General features: G+C 40.9%; 1 protein-coding gene across 1 annotated transcript in view; it reads left to right on the top strand.

Annotated features, from left to right (window-relative positions):
* LOC149276958 (homeodomain-interacting protein kinase 3-like) overlaps positions 1 to 9,877 on the top strand; it is a 37,650-nt gene extending 27,773 nt beyond the window's left edge. Inside the window, exons 7-15 of the mRNA XM_089503220.1 lie at positions 1,348 to 1,471; positions 2,156 to 2,271; positions 2,398 to 2,525; positions 2,939 to 3,100; positions 3,422 to 3,709; positions 3,989 to 4,129; positions 4,821 to 5,056; positions 8,833 to 8,960; positions 9,404 to 9,877. Coding sequence (XP_089359346.1) covers positions 1,348 to 1,471; positions 2,156 to 2,271; positions 2,398 to 2,525; positions 2,939 to 3,100; positions 3,422 to 3,709; positions 3,989 to 4,129; positions 4,821 to 5,056; positions 8,833 to 8,960; positions 9,404 to 9,877 — 1,797 coding nt within the window. The remainder of the gene's footprint in view (positions 1 to 1,347; positions 1,472 to 2,155; positions 2,272 to 2,397; positions 2,526 to 2,938; positions 3,101 to 3,421; positions 3,710 to 3,988; positions 4,130 to 4,820; positions 5,057 to 8,832; positions 8,961 to 9,403) is intronic.
* Positions 9,878 to 12,022: the final 2,145 nt, after the last annotated feature.

Here is a 12,022-nt window from a genome sequence, read left to right as displayed (position 1 = left end):
ACGATTACAAATGGATCTGCATAGGTTGGAGGCTTGGGCTGGGATGTGGCAGATGAGGTTCAACACAGATAAATGTAAGGTTATGCACATGGGGAAGAAAAATCCAGGCTGGGAATATGTATTAAATGGGAAAACACTGGGGACGACTGACATGGAAAAGGACTTAGGAGTTTTAGTTAACAGTAAATTTACCTGTAGCGACCAGTGTCAGGCAGCTACTGCTAAGGCAAATAAAATCATGGGGTGCATCAAAAGGGGCATAGATGCCCACGACAAGGAAATAATTCTACCCCTGTACAAGTCACTAGTCAGACCACACATGGAATACTGTGTACAGTACTGGGCACCAGTGTACAAGAAAGATATAGTGGAGCTGGAGAGGGTTCAAAGACGGGCAACCAGAGTAATAAGGGGAATGGGAGGACTACAGTACCCAGAAAGATTATCAGAATTGGGGTTATTTAGTTTGGAAAAAAGACGGCTTAGGGGGGACTTAATAACTATGTATAAATATATAAGGGGACAGTACAGAGATCACTCCCAGGACCTATTTATACCCAGGACTGTATCTATAACAAGGGGACATCCTCTACGGCTGGAGGAAAGAAGGTTTCTACACCAGCACAGACGGGGGTTCTTTACAGTAAGAGCGGTGAGATTATGGAACTCTCTGCCAGAGGAAGTGGTAATGGTAAACTCAATAAAAGAGTTCAAAAGGAGCCTGGACGTGTTTCTTGAAAGCAATAATATTACAAGTTATGGATATTAGATTAATAGGGACAGAACGTTGATCCAGGGATTTATTCTGATTGCCGTATTTGGAGTCGGGAAGGAATTTTCCCCCTGGTATGGGGCAATTGGCATCTGCTTCATAAGGGTTTTTTTGCCTTCCTCTGGATCAACACAGTAGGGACACAATATGTATATAGGTTGAACTTGATGGACTTTGGTCTTTTTTCAACCTTATGAACTATGTTACTATGTTACAATTTTATGCTCTGAAAGTGTAATCACACGCCAACTTTTGAGAAGCCTTTTCTGTTTCTATGGCAACGAACAATCAATGTCTGCTTTTATGTTGCTTGGCAAAAGTTCCCAGAAATGTTATAAACATGCCGTTTCTTAACATGATTAAAGAATTATTTCTGCGAAGGGTTTGGCCGCTCGGCGGTACCCAGAGTGGTGTTTTTAAAGCGTTATTTAGTTATAAAAACGTTGAAGTGGAACTTAAGTTAGTGCTGTATAGAGAGTTTTCTCCGAGACTATGGAAATTAGGATCCCTTTTATTTGTTCTTGCAAGTATTCTAATGCTTTTTTCTTGACAAACTCCTGTATTTTCTTCTCCAGGCTTTAGCTACATCAGGTCATTCTGTTATACACCATGCGATACCCGTGCAGGCAGGCACTGCACCCTTTGGTTGTAACGACACTTTCCAGCAAACACTGATACTTTGCCATCCAACCCTGCAAGGTATGTCTTCTCTTACCATTAATACAGCACAGATACTATATACCAATGGAAATAAACTGACGGAGCAGCGTTTAATACCGCGATATACGTCAAGTGTTCATAGTGCTATTGTAAATATAAGACAAAGGAAACAAGTTTCCGGGCCTTAGAACACAGCAGGAAAAGTGCCGAATGTCTTGTCTGATGTCAAAATCATAATTATGTAAACTTTAGAAAACTTTATAAAGAGAACATATTACTTTTTGTTGATAATTCCTCCGTTTGTTATGTCTGTTGTGTGTAATACAGCAAATGGGTATAAGGCTAGATCTATCCAGAATGGTCAAGTCTTAATATCTTAAGACTCAGAATGTATCAAAATGTGTACTTACTTTCATTACAGTGAAAAAAAGCTCTTCAGTTTATCAAACTGATCCCATCCATTAATGCAGTCATGGCCTGAAATAAAAGGCATATTACCTCTTCACTAGAGAGCCCCAGCCATATGATTCGGCCTTCTCGGACCCGGTGCGCTTGGTAGCTCTCTGTGATATCTGTGATTATCCTTTGCGCTGTTAAAGAGATCATCTGAAGTGTAAAATACAGTTTCATGTAGTTGTTCTATCTATACCTTGAAAGTCAAATAGTTTTAACTGAATGTAAGATGTAGTTTAAGGAAATCAAACCCTTGAAATTTTTTCCTAGGAATTCCACCGAATGGGAAGCCAACAAGCTACTCGGTACGTGTGGATAACGCAGTCCCGTTGGTGACGCAGGCTGCGGCGATGCCTCTGCAGATCAGACCAGGCGTCCTCTCTCAGGTAGGTTTTATACAAACGGTATTGATTGGGTTTGGATTTACTTTTTAATCATGGTTCAGAAATGCATTTATTCAGGTCTAATGATTTTACTTACGTTTATGCCAAGCTCTTATGCTTCTGTTACAGCATGCATGGTCTAATGGAACTCAACAAATATTGGTTCCAACCTGGCAACCGGTGACAACCATTGCTCCAACAACCACAACGCTGGCCTCTGACATCATGGCGGGCCCACAGAGACTCGGAGACTGGGGGTATGTAATTATTACTATCCTTACTACCCTACGTTTTAGACTGTTGTTCAGATTCATTTAAGTTTAGCCCGTAGTAATATGACACGAGTAGACGCCGCTACAAAGTTGTTGCCGCAGCACCTGCCGAGCTTATCTCTGTACGTTTCAAAGCATTGCGGAAACATAATAACGCGATGTGTTTAATTCCGCTAAGTCAATCATTCTTATGAAGTAGTTAAAAAAAAAAAAAAAAAATAACCTTAATGGAGATTGATTCAATTATAAAGATTAGACTAAAGTGTTCATATTGGGTTGACTAAATCCCTAAAAAAAAACAATCCCTTGCGAATCTCTGCTGTTCCTTATTCTAGTTTTCATACTGATTTTGTAGCACGACTGAAAATGTTCTTACATTTTTGTTTTCTTATTTTCAGAAAAGTTATTCCACACGGAAACCATTACAATTCAATGATTCTGCAGCCTCTCCTCACCAACCAAATGGCCCTGTCTGCCCCCCAACCTATTAGTTTAGGCATTGCGCATGTTGTCTGGCCTCAGCCGGCTGCTAACAAAAGAAATAAACTCTGCCAGAACAGGTAAGGAGGACTAAACCAGTTGCCGCCGTATACTTATCTCGCACCCATAGGAACTATAGGGGTCATCACCACGTTAGGGCTGGTAGCAAAATAGCTACCAAGGTGGCCCATGAACATGGATAGTTTTAGGGAATATTGAATTATATCTGGAACAGGTCTGAGGAGCCAGATTAATGTATCTCAAAACCTGGGGTCAAATATAAATGAAATAGACCACTAACCTATTTGTCAAGAATCAACTACACCTTGGTATAAAAACGTTGGGTTTTTTTTGCCAAAGAAGTACTTCTCAATGACTTTGTCACACTATTAAATTCTCAGGAGTAACACAATACAGGACAAGGCTGTCCACAATCCAGCAACTGCCTCTCCAAAGATACCAAACACAAAGACCGAAAAGCAACAAAGTGGCGTGTTACCGCTGGACAATCAGAACTCCGAGGCCGAGGGGAACTCTTGCAAGGCTTCTGAGGGGCCGGCCCCCAACTTGTCAAACCAGCAGCGGCAAACGATACTTATTGCCGATTCACCCAGCCCTGCAGTGAGTGTGATTACCATCAGCAGCGACACCGACGAGGAGGATCCGGGACAGACACTTTCCCTGAGAGAGTAAGTATTCAGCCCGTAAGAGTACACAGGCACGCGAAACAAAATCAACTACAAAATCAAAGCCGCAGTTGTCAAAAAAGGCATACAATGTAGTTTTGCATCATTTATTATTTTGCTGTGCGTGGCTTTACATAAAGTGCCAAAACAGCTGTATAAAACCAAGAGAGAGTTTTAATTTGCCGAATGCTTAATATGAAAACTCCTCTTAGATTGATGTTTGTTTGGTGATTAACGTATGCAGAAACCAGTGGATAAAGGGTTGCCACTTTTTCTGCCCAGGTGTAAAGGTAGCTTGGATTGTGAAGCGTGTCAGAGCACCCTGAATATCGACCGCGTGTGTTCCCTGAGCAGTCCTGACAGTACACTGAGCACCAGCTCCTCGGGACAGTCAAGCCCGTCTCCCTGCAAGAGACCAAACAGGTAAACAGCTGAAATAACACGGATAACCCAAGATCCAACCGGATAACCCTGCCAAATCGCGAGCCATAGCACAAGGCTTTAAAGTCAGCTTCCCAAAGCAAGATGGAAAGCTAGCAGGGTGTTGGGCGTGTGTGAAAGGGGTTAATAACATTAATGGTACGTTAATGACCTTATCTGGAAAATAATTTTTTGGTGTCATAAGAATGGGGAAAGATCAGCATTATAAAACACAAGGCTGAAAGCGCTGAATGTTCAAGCAGGTAATAAGTATAGAAATGTTGAATTTTTTGTAAAAAAATAGTGGCTTCAACGACCGTGTGTGTCCTGAAGTTCAGTAGCAGGGGTTACAAACTGAGCCCCCTTTGTTGAAATATTTGATTTGACTAATTGGTGTGTGATGTTCTTCTAATATCTGGTTTATTAGAAGAAATCAGTTAATGGTCTGCATTCACACATGCTAAACAATACACGTTAATTTGATTGGCCTGGTGCACGTCAGCTTTGCAGATATTTGTATTCTGTGAATTGAGATATTTAATCTATTAAAGTAGTATTTGCTGTTAGTATAATCTGCATGGATCCCCTCATCAGATAGTTATAGGTATATCTGGGATGGTGATGAATACTTTGTTGTTTCCACCACTTAGTGATCGCAGTGGCGGTCCTTTCTCATAATGTTCACTGTTTTCAGCATATCAGACGATGAGCCCGAGAGCGGCTGCGACACTGTGGACGGATCCTCAAGCTCCGACTCGTCGGGACACGACAGCCCGTTTGTAAAGAGCAGTTTTGTCAGGGATACCAACGAGAACACCGAAGTGCGGACTTCAGAGAAGGCTGAAAGCAAACCTGCAGTGTGCACGGTGGTCGTTCCACCCATCAGGATAGAAAACCTGCGGGTCAGTGCACATCGTGCATCAAACAAAGGTGAGGAACACATCGGCTGTTAGACCCCGTCATTTTTAGATACAGATTTCTGTTGGTAGAGTTTTTAGCACTCACTTTTCAGACAAAAATGACAGGATTACCCCTCAGGGTTTTTATAAATACATTACAACTAAGATATCTGCAAAAAAAAAAAAACCTCTTGATGCCAGTGAGTATGATGTATGGGCAAGCACCACTCTGTGTCTCTATGTACCTACAAGCCCAAGCGGAACAGATGGTTTTAGAAACAGGCTAGCTACTAATTTGACCAAGGCCATCTACAGATTGTTTTCTCACTTCCACTTTGGGGATGTACTCATTCTCATAAACTCAAATCATTTTCAAATATTGAATATATACATTTTAAACATCAAACACTTCTCGGTGTCCCTCTTTATTTTGTCTTGATGGAATTGGTGCACCTTTCTAGGTTTTTGTTTGCACCTCATTCTTTTATTTGTATATATTATATATAGTGGCAAGAAAACATACCGTATATTCCGGCATATAAGACTACTTTTTATCCCCAGAAAATCTTCCCAAAAGTCGGGGGTCTTCTTATACGCCGGCTTCCCACGAAGCCACGAATCTCTAGGGGAGGGGTGAGTGGAGAAGCCGCCTCCCCTGGGCCGGTCTTCAGGGCCGCGCCGAGGTAGGTGCAAGATTGTGATCTCCCCTGATCAGCAGGGGTGGTTGGGGAGATCACGACCTCCCTCTAACTAGCCCAACATTAGGGAGCTCGAGGTCTGGCACTTCAGACCTCGGCTTCCCTGCTCCCTCATCACTACGCGCCGGCTATTGATGCCGAGCGCGGTGATGATGTCATGTCCCGGCGCTCGGCATCAATTGCCAGCGCGTAGTGATGAGGGAACAGTAAAGCAGAGGTCTGAAATGACAGACCTCGTGCTCCCACAACTGGATGGAAGAAAGAAGATAGAAGATGAGAAAGGTAAGAGATGGGGAGAAAGGGGTGTGAGTGCAGTGTATGTATGTTGGTGTGAGATGGTCAGTGTATGTGTATGGTCAGGTGTGTGTAAGAGCAGTGTAGGTATTTGTGTGTTTGTAAGCTGGTTTGTGTGTGTGTGTGTATATATATATATATATATATATATATATATATACCGTATTTGCTCGATTATAAGACAAGGTTTTTTCCAGAGCAAATGCTCTGAAAAATACCCCATATCTTATAATCGAGGTCGTCTTCTAATCAGACCTCATTCTGCTGGGGCCAGGCTGCTTACCGGGCTTTGGTCGCGAGCAGCTGCAGGAGAACAGGAAGCTAGCACAGTCCTCACATAACTCTGCCTCCCCCCTCCTTCCTCTGGGGGCGGGGCCAGAGTAGTTGCTCCACAGCCGGGCCCCTGCAGAAGTCTGCGAGTGGGAGATCTGCAGTTCAGGTAAGGGGGTGGGGGAGGGTTTTTGTGATTGTGTGAAGTATGTGTGATTAATGGAATGAATGAGTATTTAAATGTTTGTGAATGAGTGTGTGTGTGTGATAGCATGGATGTGTAAGGGGGGTGGTGGTGGTAGCATGGCATAGGGAGGCTGTAATCACACTACTATCATCCCCAGGTTCCAGCATGTACTGGCTGCCTTGGCTTGATAGGAGTGTGATTGCTGTTAGCAGTTATATATATATATATATATATATATAGTAGAGTAGAGGTTGTAGCCGTATTAGTCCAGTGGTGTCAATATCAAAAAACAGATGGAATAAGTATCTTGTGATAATACCTTTTTTATTTGACTAACAGAATTTTGGAATGACAAGCTTTCGTGAGCTCTTCTCCCTTTCTCAAGTCTAAAACATTTCTGAGCAAAACGACACATAGAATTCAATGTTGTGTGGCAGGGGAGGGGGGCTTACTACCCACATTCGATAAGAGAGGGTGAGATGTTGTAAAAGTATGTGTCCCTCCAGAGGGTCATAAATGTTCTGAGTGGGGAATTTTGAGGGGGGGGGGGTTAGCACTGCTGAAGATATATATATATATATATATATATATATATATATATATATCTCCAGAAATGCATTTTAACCCCCTATATGCCACTCAGCCCCATGATATGCCTTTTAACCCCCTATATGCCAGAGTGGCATATAGGGGTATAAGGCATATCATGGGGCAGAGGGGCATATAGGAGGGTAGAGGACATTTCTGGAGGCAGAGTGGCATATAGAGGGTTAAAAGGCACATCAAGTGGCAAATAGGGGGGTATAAGGGATTTCTGGTGGCAGAGTGGCAAGCCTGGGGGCAGATGTGCATAACTGGGGGGGCAGGTTGGCAAATAAAAGGAAATAAAAAATATATATTTTTCTCAATCATAGTTTTTATTAAATATGAAAAAATAGTTTACATTAATATTTACTAGTAAAACGTTTTTCCTATAGGGTAGTCTTATATTCAGGCTTTTTGTGTTTTTCCTAAATTAATATTTTATTTTGGGGGGGTCGTCTTATAATCAGGGTCGTCTTATAATCGAGCAAATACGGTGTATATATATATATATATATTATATATAGGGGTGTGTGTAGGGGCAGTGTATGTATGTATGTATATGTCTGTATAACAACCACTCTGGGTAGAGGGGTAGTCTTATACGGCGAGTATAGCCCAAACTCTATATTTTAACTGGAAAAGTTGGGGGTCGTCTTATACGCCAGAATATACCTGAATTTCTGGATAAATTGTTCATACATATATTTTCATGTCTTTATTGAACACACTGATTAAACATCCACAGTGCTGGTGGGAAAAGTTTTCAGCTGGTAATTATTCTGTATGATACCTTGATAAACTTGTCCCCTCGATGATGGCATGCTGTCCAAATCACGATGCTCCCTCCACCATACTTCCCTGTTGGGTTGGTGTTTTTATGTGGGTTTGCGGTGCCCTTTTTACACCCTACATAGTGCTGCTTGTCCCTTCTGAACAATTCAACCCTAGTTTCATCCATCCACAGAACATTTTCCCAGTAGCATTGTGGAGCAATGTTTTCGTGGAGGGCAGCAGCTTCCTCTCTGGTGTCCTTCCACAAATTCCATGCCTGTTCAATGTTTTACATATGTAGACTCAGAGATGTTAAGCAGTTCCAATGCTTCCTTCAAGCGTTTAGCTGTAGCCCTAAGGTTCTTTTTTACCTCATTGAGTGCACCACAAATTGTGCACTTGGAGTCATCTTGGCTGGTCACCCACTTCGAGGGAGAGTAGCCACAGTACTAAATAATCTCCATTATTATTTGTCTAACCGTGGACTGATACAAATGGAAACTCTTTAGGATTATTTTGTAAAAATTTTCAGCTTTATTCAAATCAACAATTCTTGATTTGTAGGTCTTCTGAGATTTCTTTTTTTTTGTAAGGCATGGTTTGCATCAGCAGATGCATCTTGAGAATAGAAATGTTTGAGGTTTTTTTTGTTTTTTTTTATTATGTCAAATTAATTTAAACTCCAATCCGGTTTCATTGATTGGACTCCAGGTTTGCTAACTCCTGACTCCAATTAACTTTTGTTGAAGTGATTAGCCTATGGGTTCAATTACTTTTTACAACCCACGCTGAGAATGTTTGAATTATGTGTTCAATATAGATAAGAAGAATACAATAATTTGTGGGTTATTAGTTAAAACAGATTGTGTTTGTACATTCTGTATTGTAACTTAGATGAAGATCAAATTTTAAGACAAATGTATACATAAATGCTGGTAATTCCAAAGGTTTTGCTTTGAAGTCACCTTGACAAACCTGAAACTTTATTTTTTCATTTTCCAGATCCAGTGTGCCACCCGTTAATAAAAGGTCGATCTGCGCAGGGGAGAATGTCCCATTCTACAGCCCAAGGGAACCGGCAGCAGAAACGTTCATCCTCATTCCAGCAGCAGCCCGTGAGCTTCAGCCAGGTACCGCCAGCACTGTTGCACTGCAAATGAGTTATGTTTGCTGCAGAAATATTTCTTCTTGCAGCAAGAAGTTACTTTATTGAGTTGTATAGTTCTATCATACTCTGCAGCGCTGTACATTACATAGTTACATAGGCTGAAAAAAAGACAAGCGTCCATAACAAGTCCAGCCTTTCCCATATTTGTCAATTGCTGTTGATCCAAAAGGTTGGTAAACAGGACATAACAATTTGGACTTACAGAAACAAAAGTGAAGAAGGGCTCTGCTCAAACGAGCGAGCAGTTTCCTTTACAAATGTTACTTGTATTTAAAAATGTGCCTATGTTAGGAGCCAGCAGCACATTCATCTCAGGGAACATGTACACATATAAAAGTTCAGTTTAAGATGTAGTTCTGATCATAATAGATACATATCTGTTTCATATTGATGCCTGTTTTTCAGTTGCAGCACTTTGGATCTGGGCACCAGGAGTGGAATGGAAATTATGGCCATAGGAGGCAGCAGGCATATTTGACACCAGTTGCAAGTCATCCATTCAACCTTCCACACGGAAGCCCGAACCACGGTGCTGTGCATGCACATTTGGCTGGAAGTGCACACCTTGCAGGGCAGCCTGCCATCCTTTCGTACCCACCATCTGCACAGTTGAACGGTGCTGCCCCCGTAGCTCACCTTCTCGCCTCTCCTGCCACCTCAAGACCTATTTTACCGCATCCCACCTACAATCTCTCTCATCACAGTGGCATCGTTCACCAGGTTGCAGTCGGCATAAATCCCAGACTCTTACCTTCCCCTACCATCCATCAGACTCAGTACAAGCCGATGTTCCCATCCCATTCGTACATCACAGCATCACCTGCTTACACCGGATTTCCGCTGAGTCCAACAAAACTCAACCAGTATCCATACATGTGAAAACTCGAGCGCATGTAGAGGAAGCTCAAAGATTCAAACGCAAAGTTTGAAGAAGAAGAAAAAAAAAAAATCAAAATAAAAGAACATGGCTTTTAATAAATTTTCGCCATGGCACAAGGAAAAAAAAAATATTTTTGAATCATGTAGACTTGGGTGCAATTTAAACAATCTTGAGCTTTAAAAGAAAAAACAAAATCACTTTTAATGTGTTTTGCACATTTGGTATAAATCGTCTTTGGTCCTGTTCTCTTATATAGTAACTCTAGACAGGTGACTCGTAGGAGCAAAAGTCCAATCTCCCTCCTGCTATTTTTTTACACAATTGCCTTCTAACTTTAGTGCAAGACACGTCTGCGTTTTTGGGAAGCCATTCAGTGTACAGGTTTAGAGCAACAAATTCACACAGCGTCTGCAGTACGGTCGGTGTACCAGTAAGTCGTTGGTGTCCTTTATGTCTTGATGTTTCCGTGTTGGCTCACTAAGCTATGACATCGTACTTCACTTTGCATGTGTCTTTTGCATGGGCAGAAGAAAAAGTCGGCCTAGACCTTTGCTCTGTAATGTCGTCGTCCTAATAATCTCAGCTGCATTGTAAACTGTTCCCACACATAGTGCCTTAAATATTTGAGGTTGTTAATGTTACTTCTTAATATATCAATGTCATGTTCAGCACTTAAACTTCAGATCTGCTGATTATATAAATATCTATTTTGGATATCTTGAGTAATGCTCAGATTTTTAATTTTCCTTTTATTTTTTCCCCCATGCGTGGTATGATTTTTTTTTTTTTCTTTTGGGTGTTTTCTTTACCAACTGAACAGCATGTTTTGCTGTAAACCTATTTTACTGTCTGGTTTTTAAGAATGATATAGTAGTAGCAAGCATCGGGTAGCTTGGTGACCTGTTCTTGATTTTATTATTAGTACGCAGGAGCCACGCTGGCCGCACGTTTGGTAATCTCATGGCCGTCTGGAACTGCGATATATAGTCCAAGTGGATTTTCTGATGTGTTCTTTTAATTTTTCTCATGGCGTTTGTCCCATCGGATGGATTATCATATCTACTAGCGTAGCAGGCATGCCTTCTTTATTTGGTTATGGACAAGACTACCTTCGATCTCTTCATTTGTGGAAGAAAGGTCCATATATTGCAGTGCAATGTTTCGCCGACCCTTCCTGTCGAGGCGACCGCTACAATACGTGACCAGAGCTCGGGCAAACCATGCAGTATTTAATTCCTTGTATCAGATATTTACTCTTTAAGCTTGATCAGATATGAGGTGTTTTCTCTGTGTGTGCAATCTTCTTTTCATTTTATGCATGTGTTTAAAGACTCTCTCTTTACATTATTCTTTCAATGTGTTTCCCCCCCCCCCGTTTGGTGACTGCTTATTTAATACATTCCGTCAGGGACATAAAAATTTTTTTGTGCGTATCTCGATATTTTGTTCTCCGTTGCTAGATTGTGTGTCGTCCAAACCAAGCTGTTCTAGCAGCACCAAAGACTTCTGCAATCATCCATTTCTTATAATGAAGTTGAAAGGTAGCTTCTTATTGCGTAGACCTAAATTATACTGTAGTATAGTGGTGGGCTTTAAGAAAAAAAATATTATATATATAAATATATAAACTCTTTGGGAGCCAGCTTGAGTGCTTAGAAAAATGCGTTGCATCTCCCACTGGCACGCAAAGCGTTAAAACTAACATGGTGGTAGCTTTGGGCAAGTAATCATTTATCTTGAATGTATCATAGATAAGCTGCTATATATAACAAATGCCACTTTGGATAGCTGTGAAGTTAGCTTCATATCAAGATTTCACATAGCGTCATATTTCTGTTTTGAGTCTAATTATATGAAAATGTAGTGGGGTTTTTTTTTCTGATTAGTTTTTAAATTTTAATTTACTTTCATGTTTGCTGTGTCTTTGTAACTACTGTATTGTAAATTATGGATCCTAATTGCATATATATATATATATATATTATTTTTTTGGGGGTGTGTGTGTGTGTGTTCTATGTATCAGTATTTTATCTCCATAAATTTTGTGCTCATTACTGCATATAAGTGGGTGTATTAAATGTAACTTAATTTTTTTTTTTTTTTTTATGTTTTTCATAATTGTGTTAAAAAAAACTGTACCTTTT

The sequence above is a fragment of the Sceloporus occidentalis genome, unplaced genomic scaffold, assembly GCF_023333645.1.
Source record: "Sceloporus occidentalis isolate IW3139 unplaced genomic scaffold, rSceOcc1.0.p SCAF_223, whole genome shotgun sequence".
Lineage (NCBI taxonomy): Eukaryota > Metazoa > Chordata > Lepidosauria > Squamata > Phrynosomatidae > Sceloporus > Sceloporus occidentalis.
The sequence above is the reverse complement of the archived record's forward strand: the minus strand, read 5'-3'. Positions and strand labels throughout refer to the sequence as shown.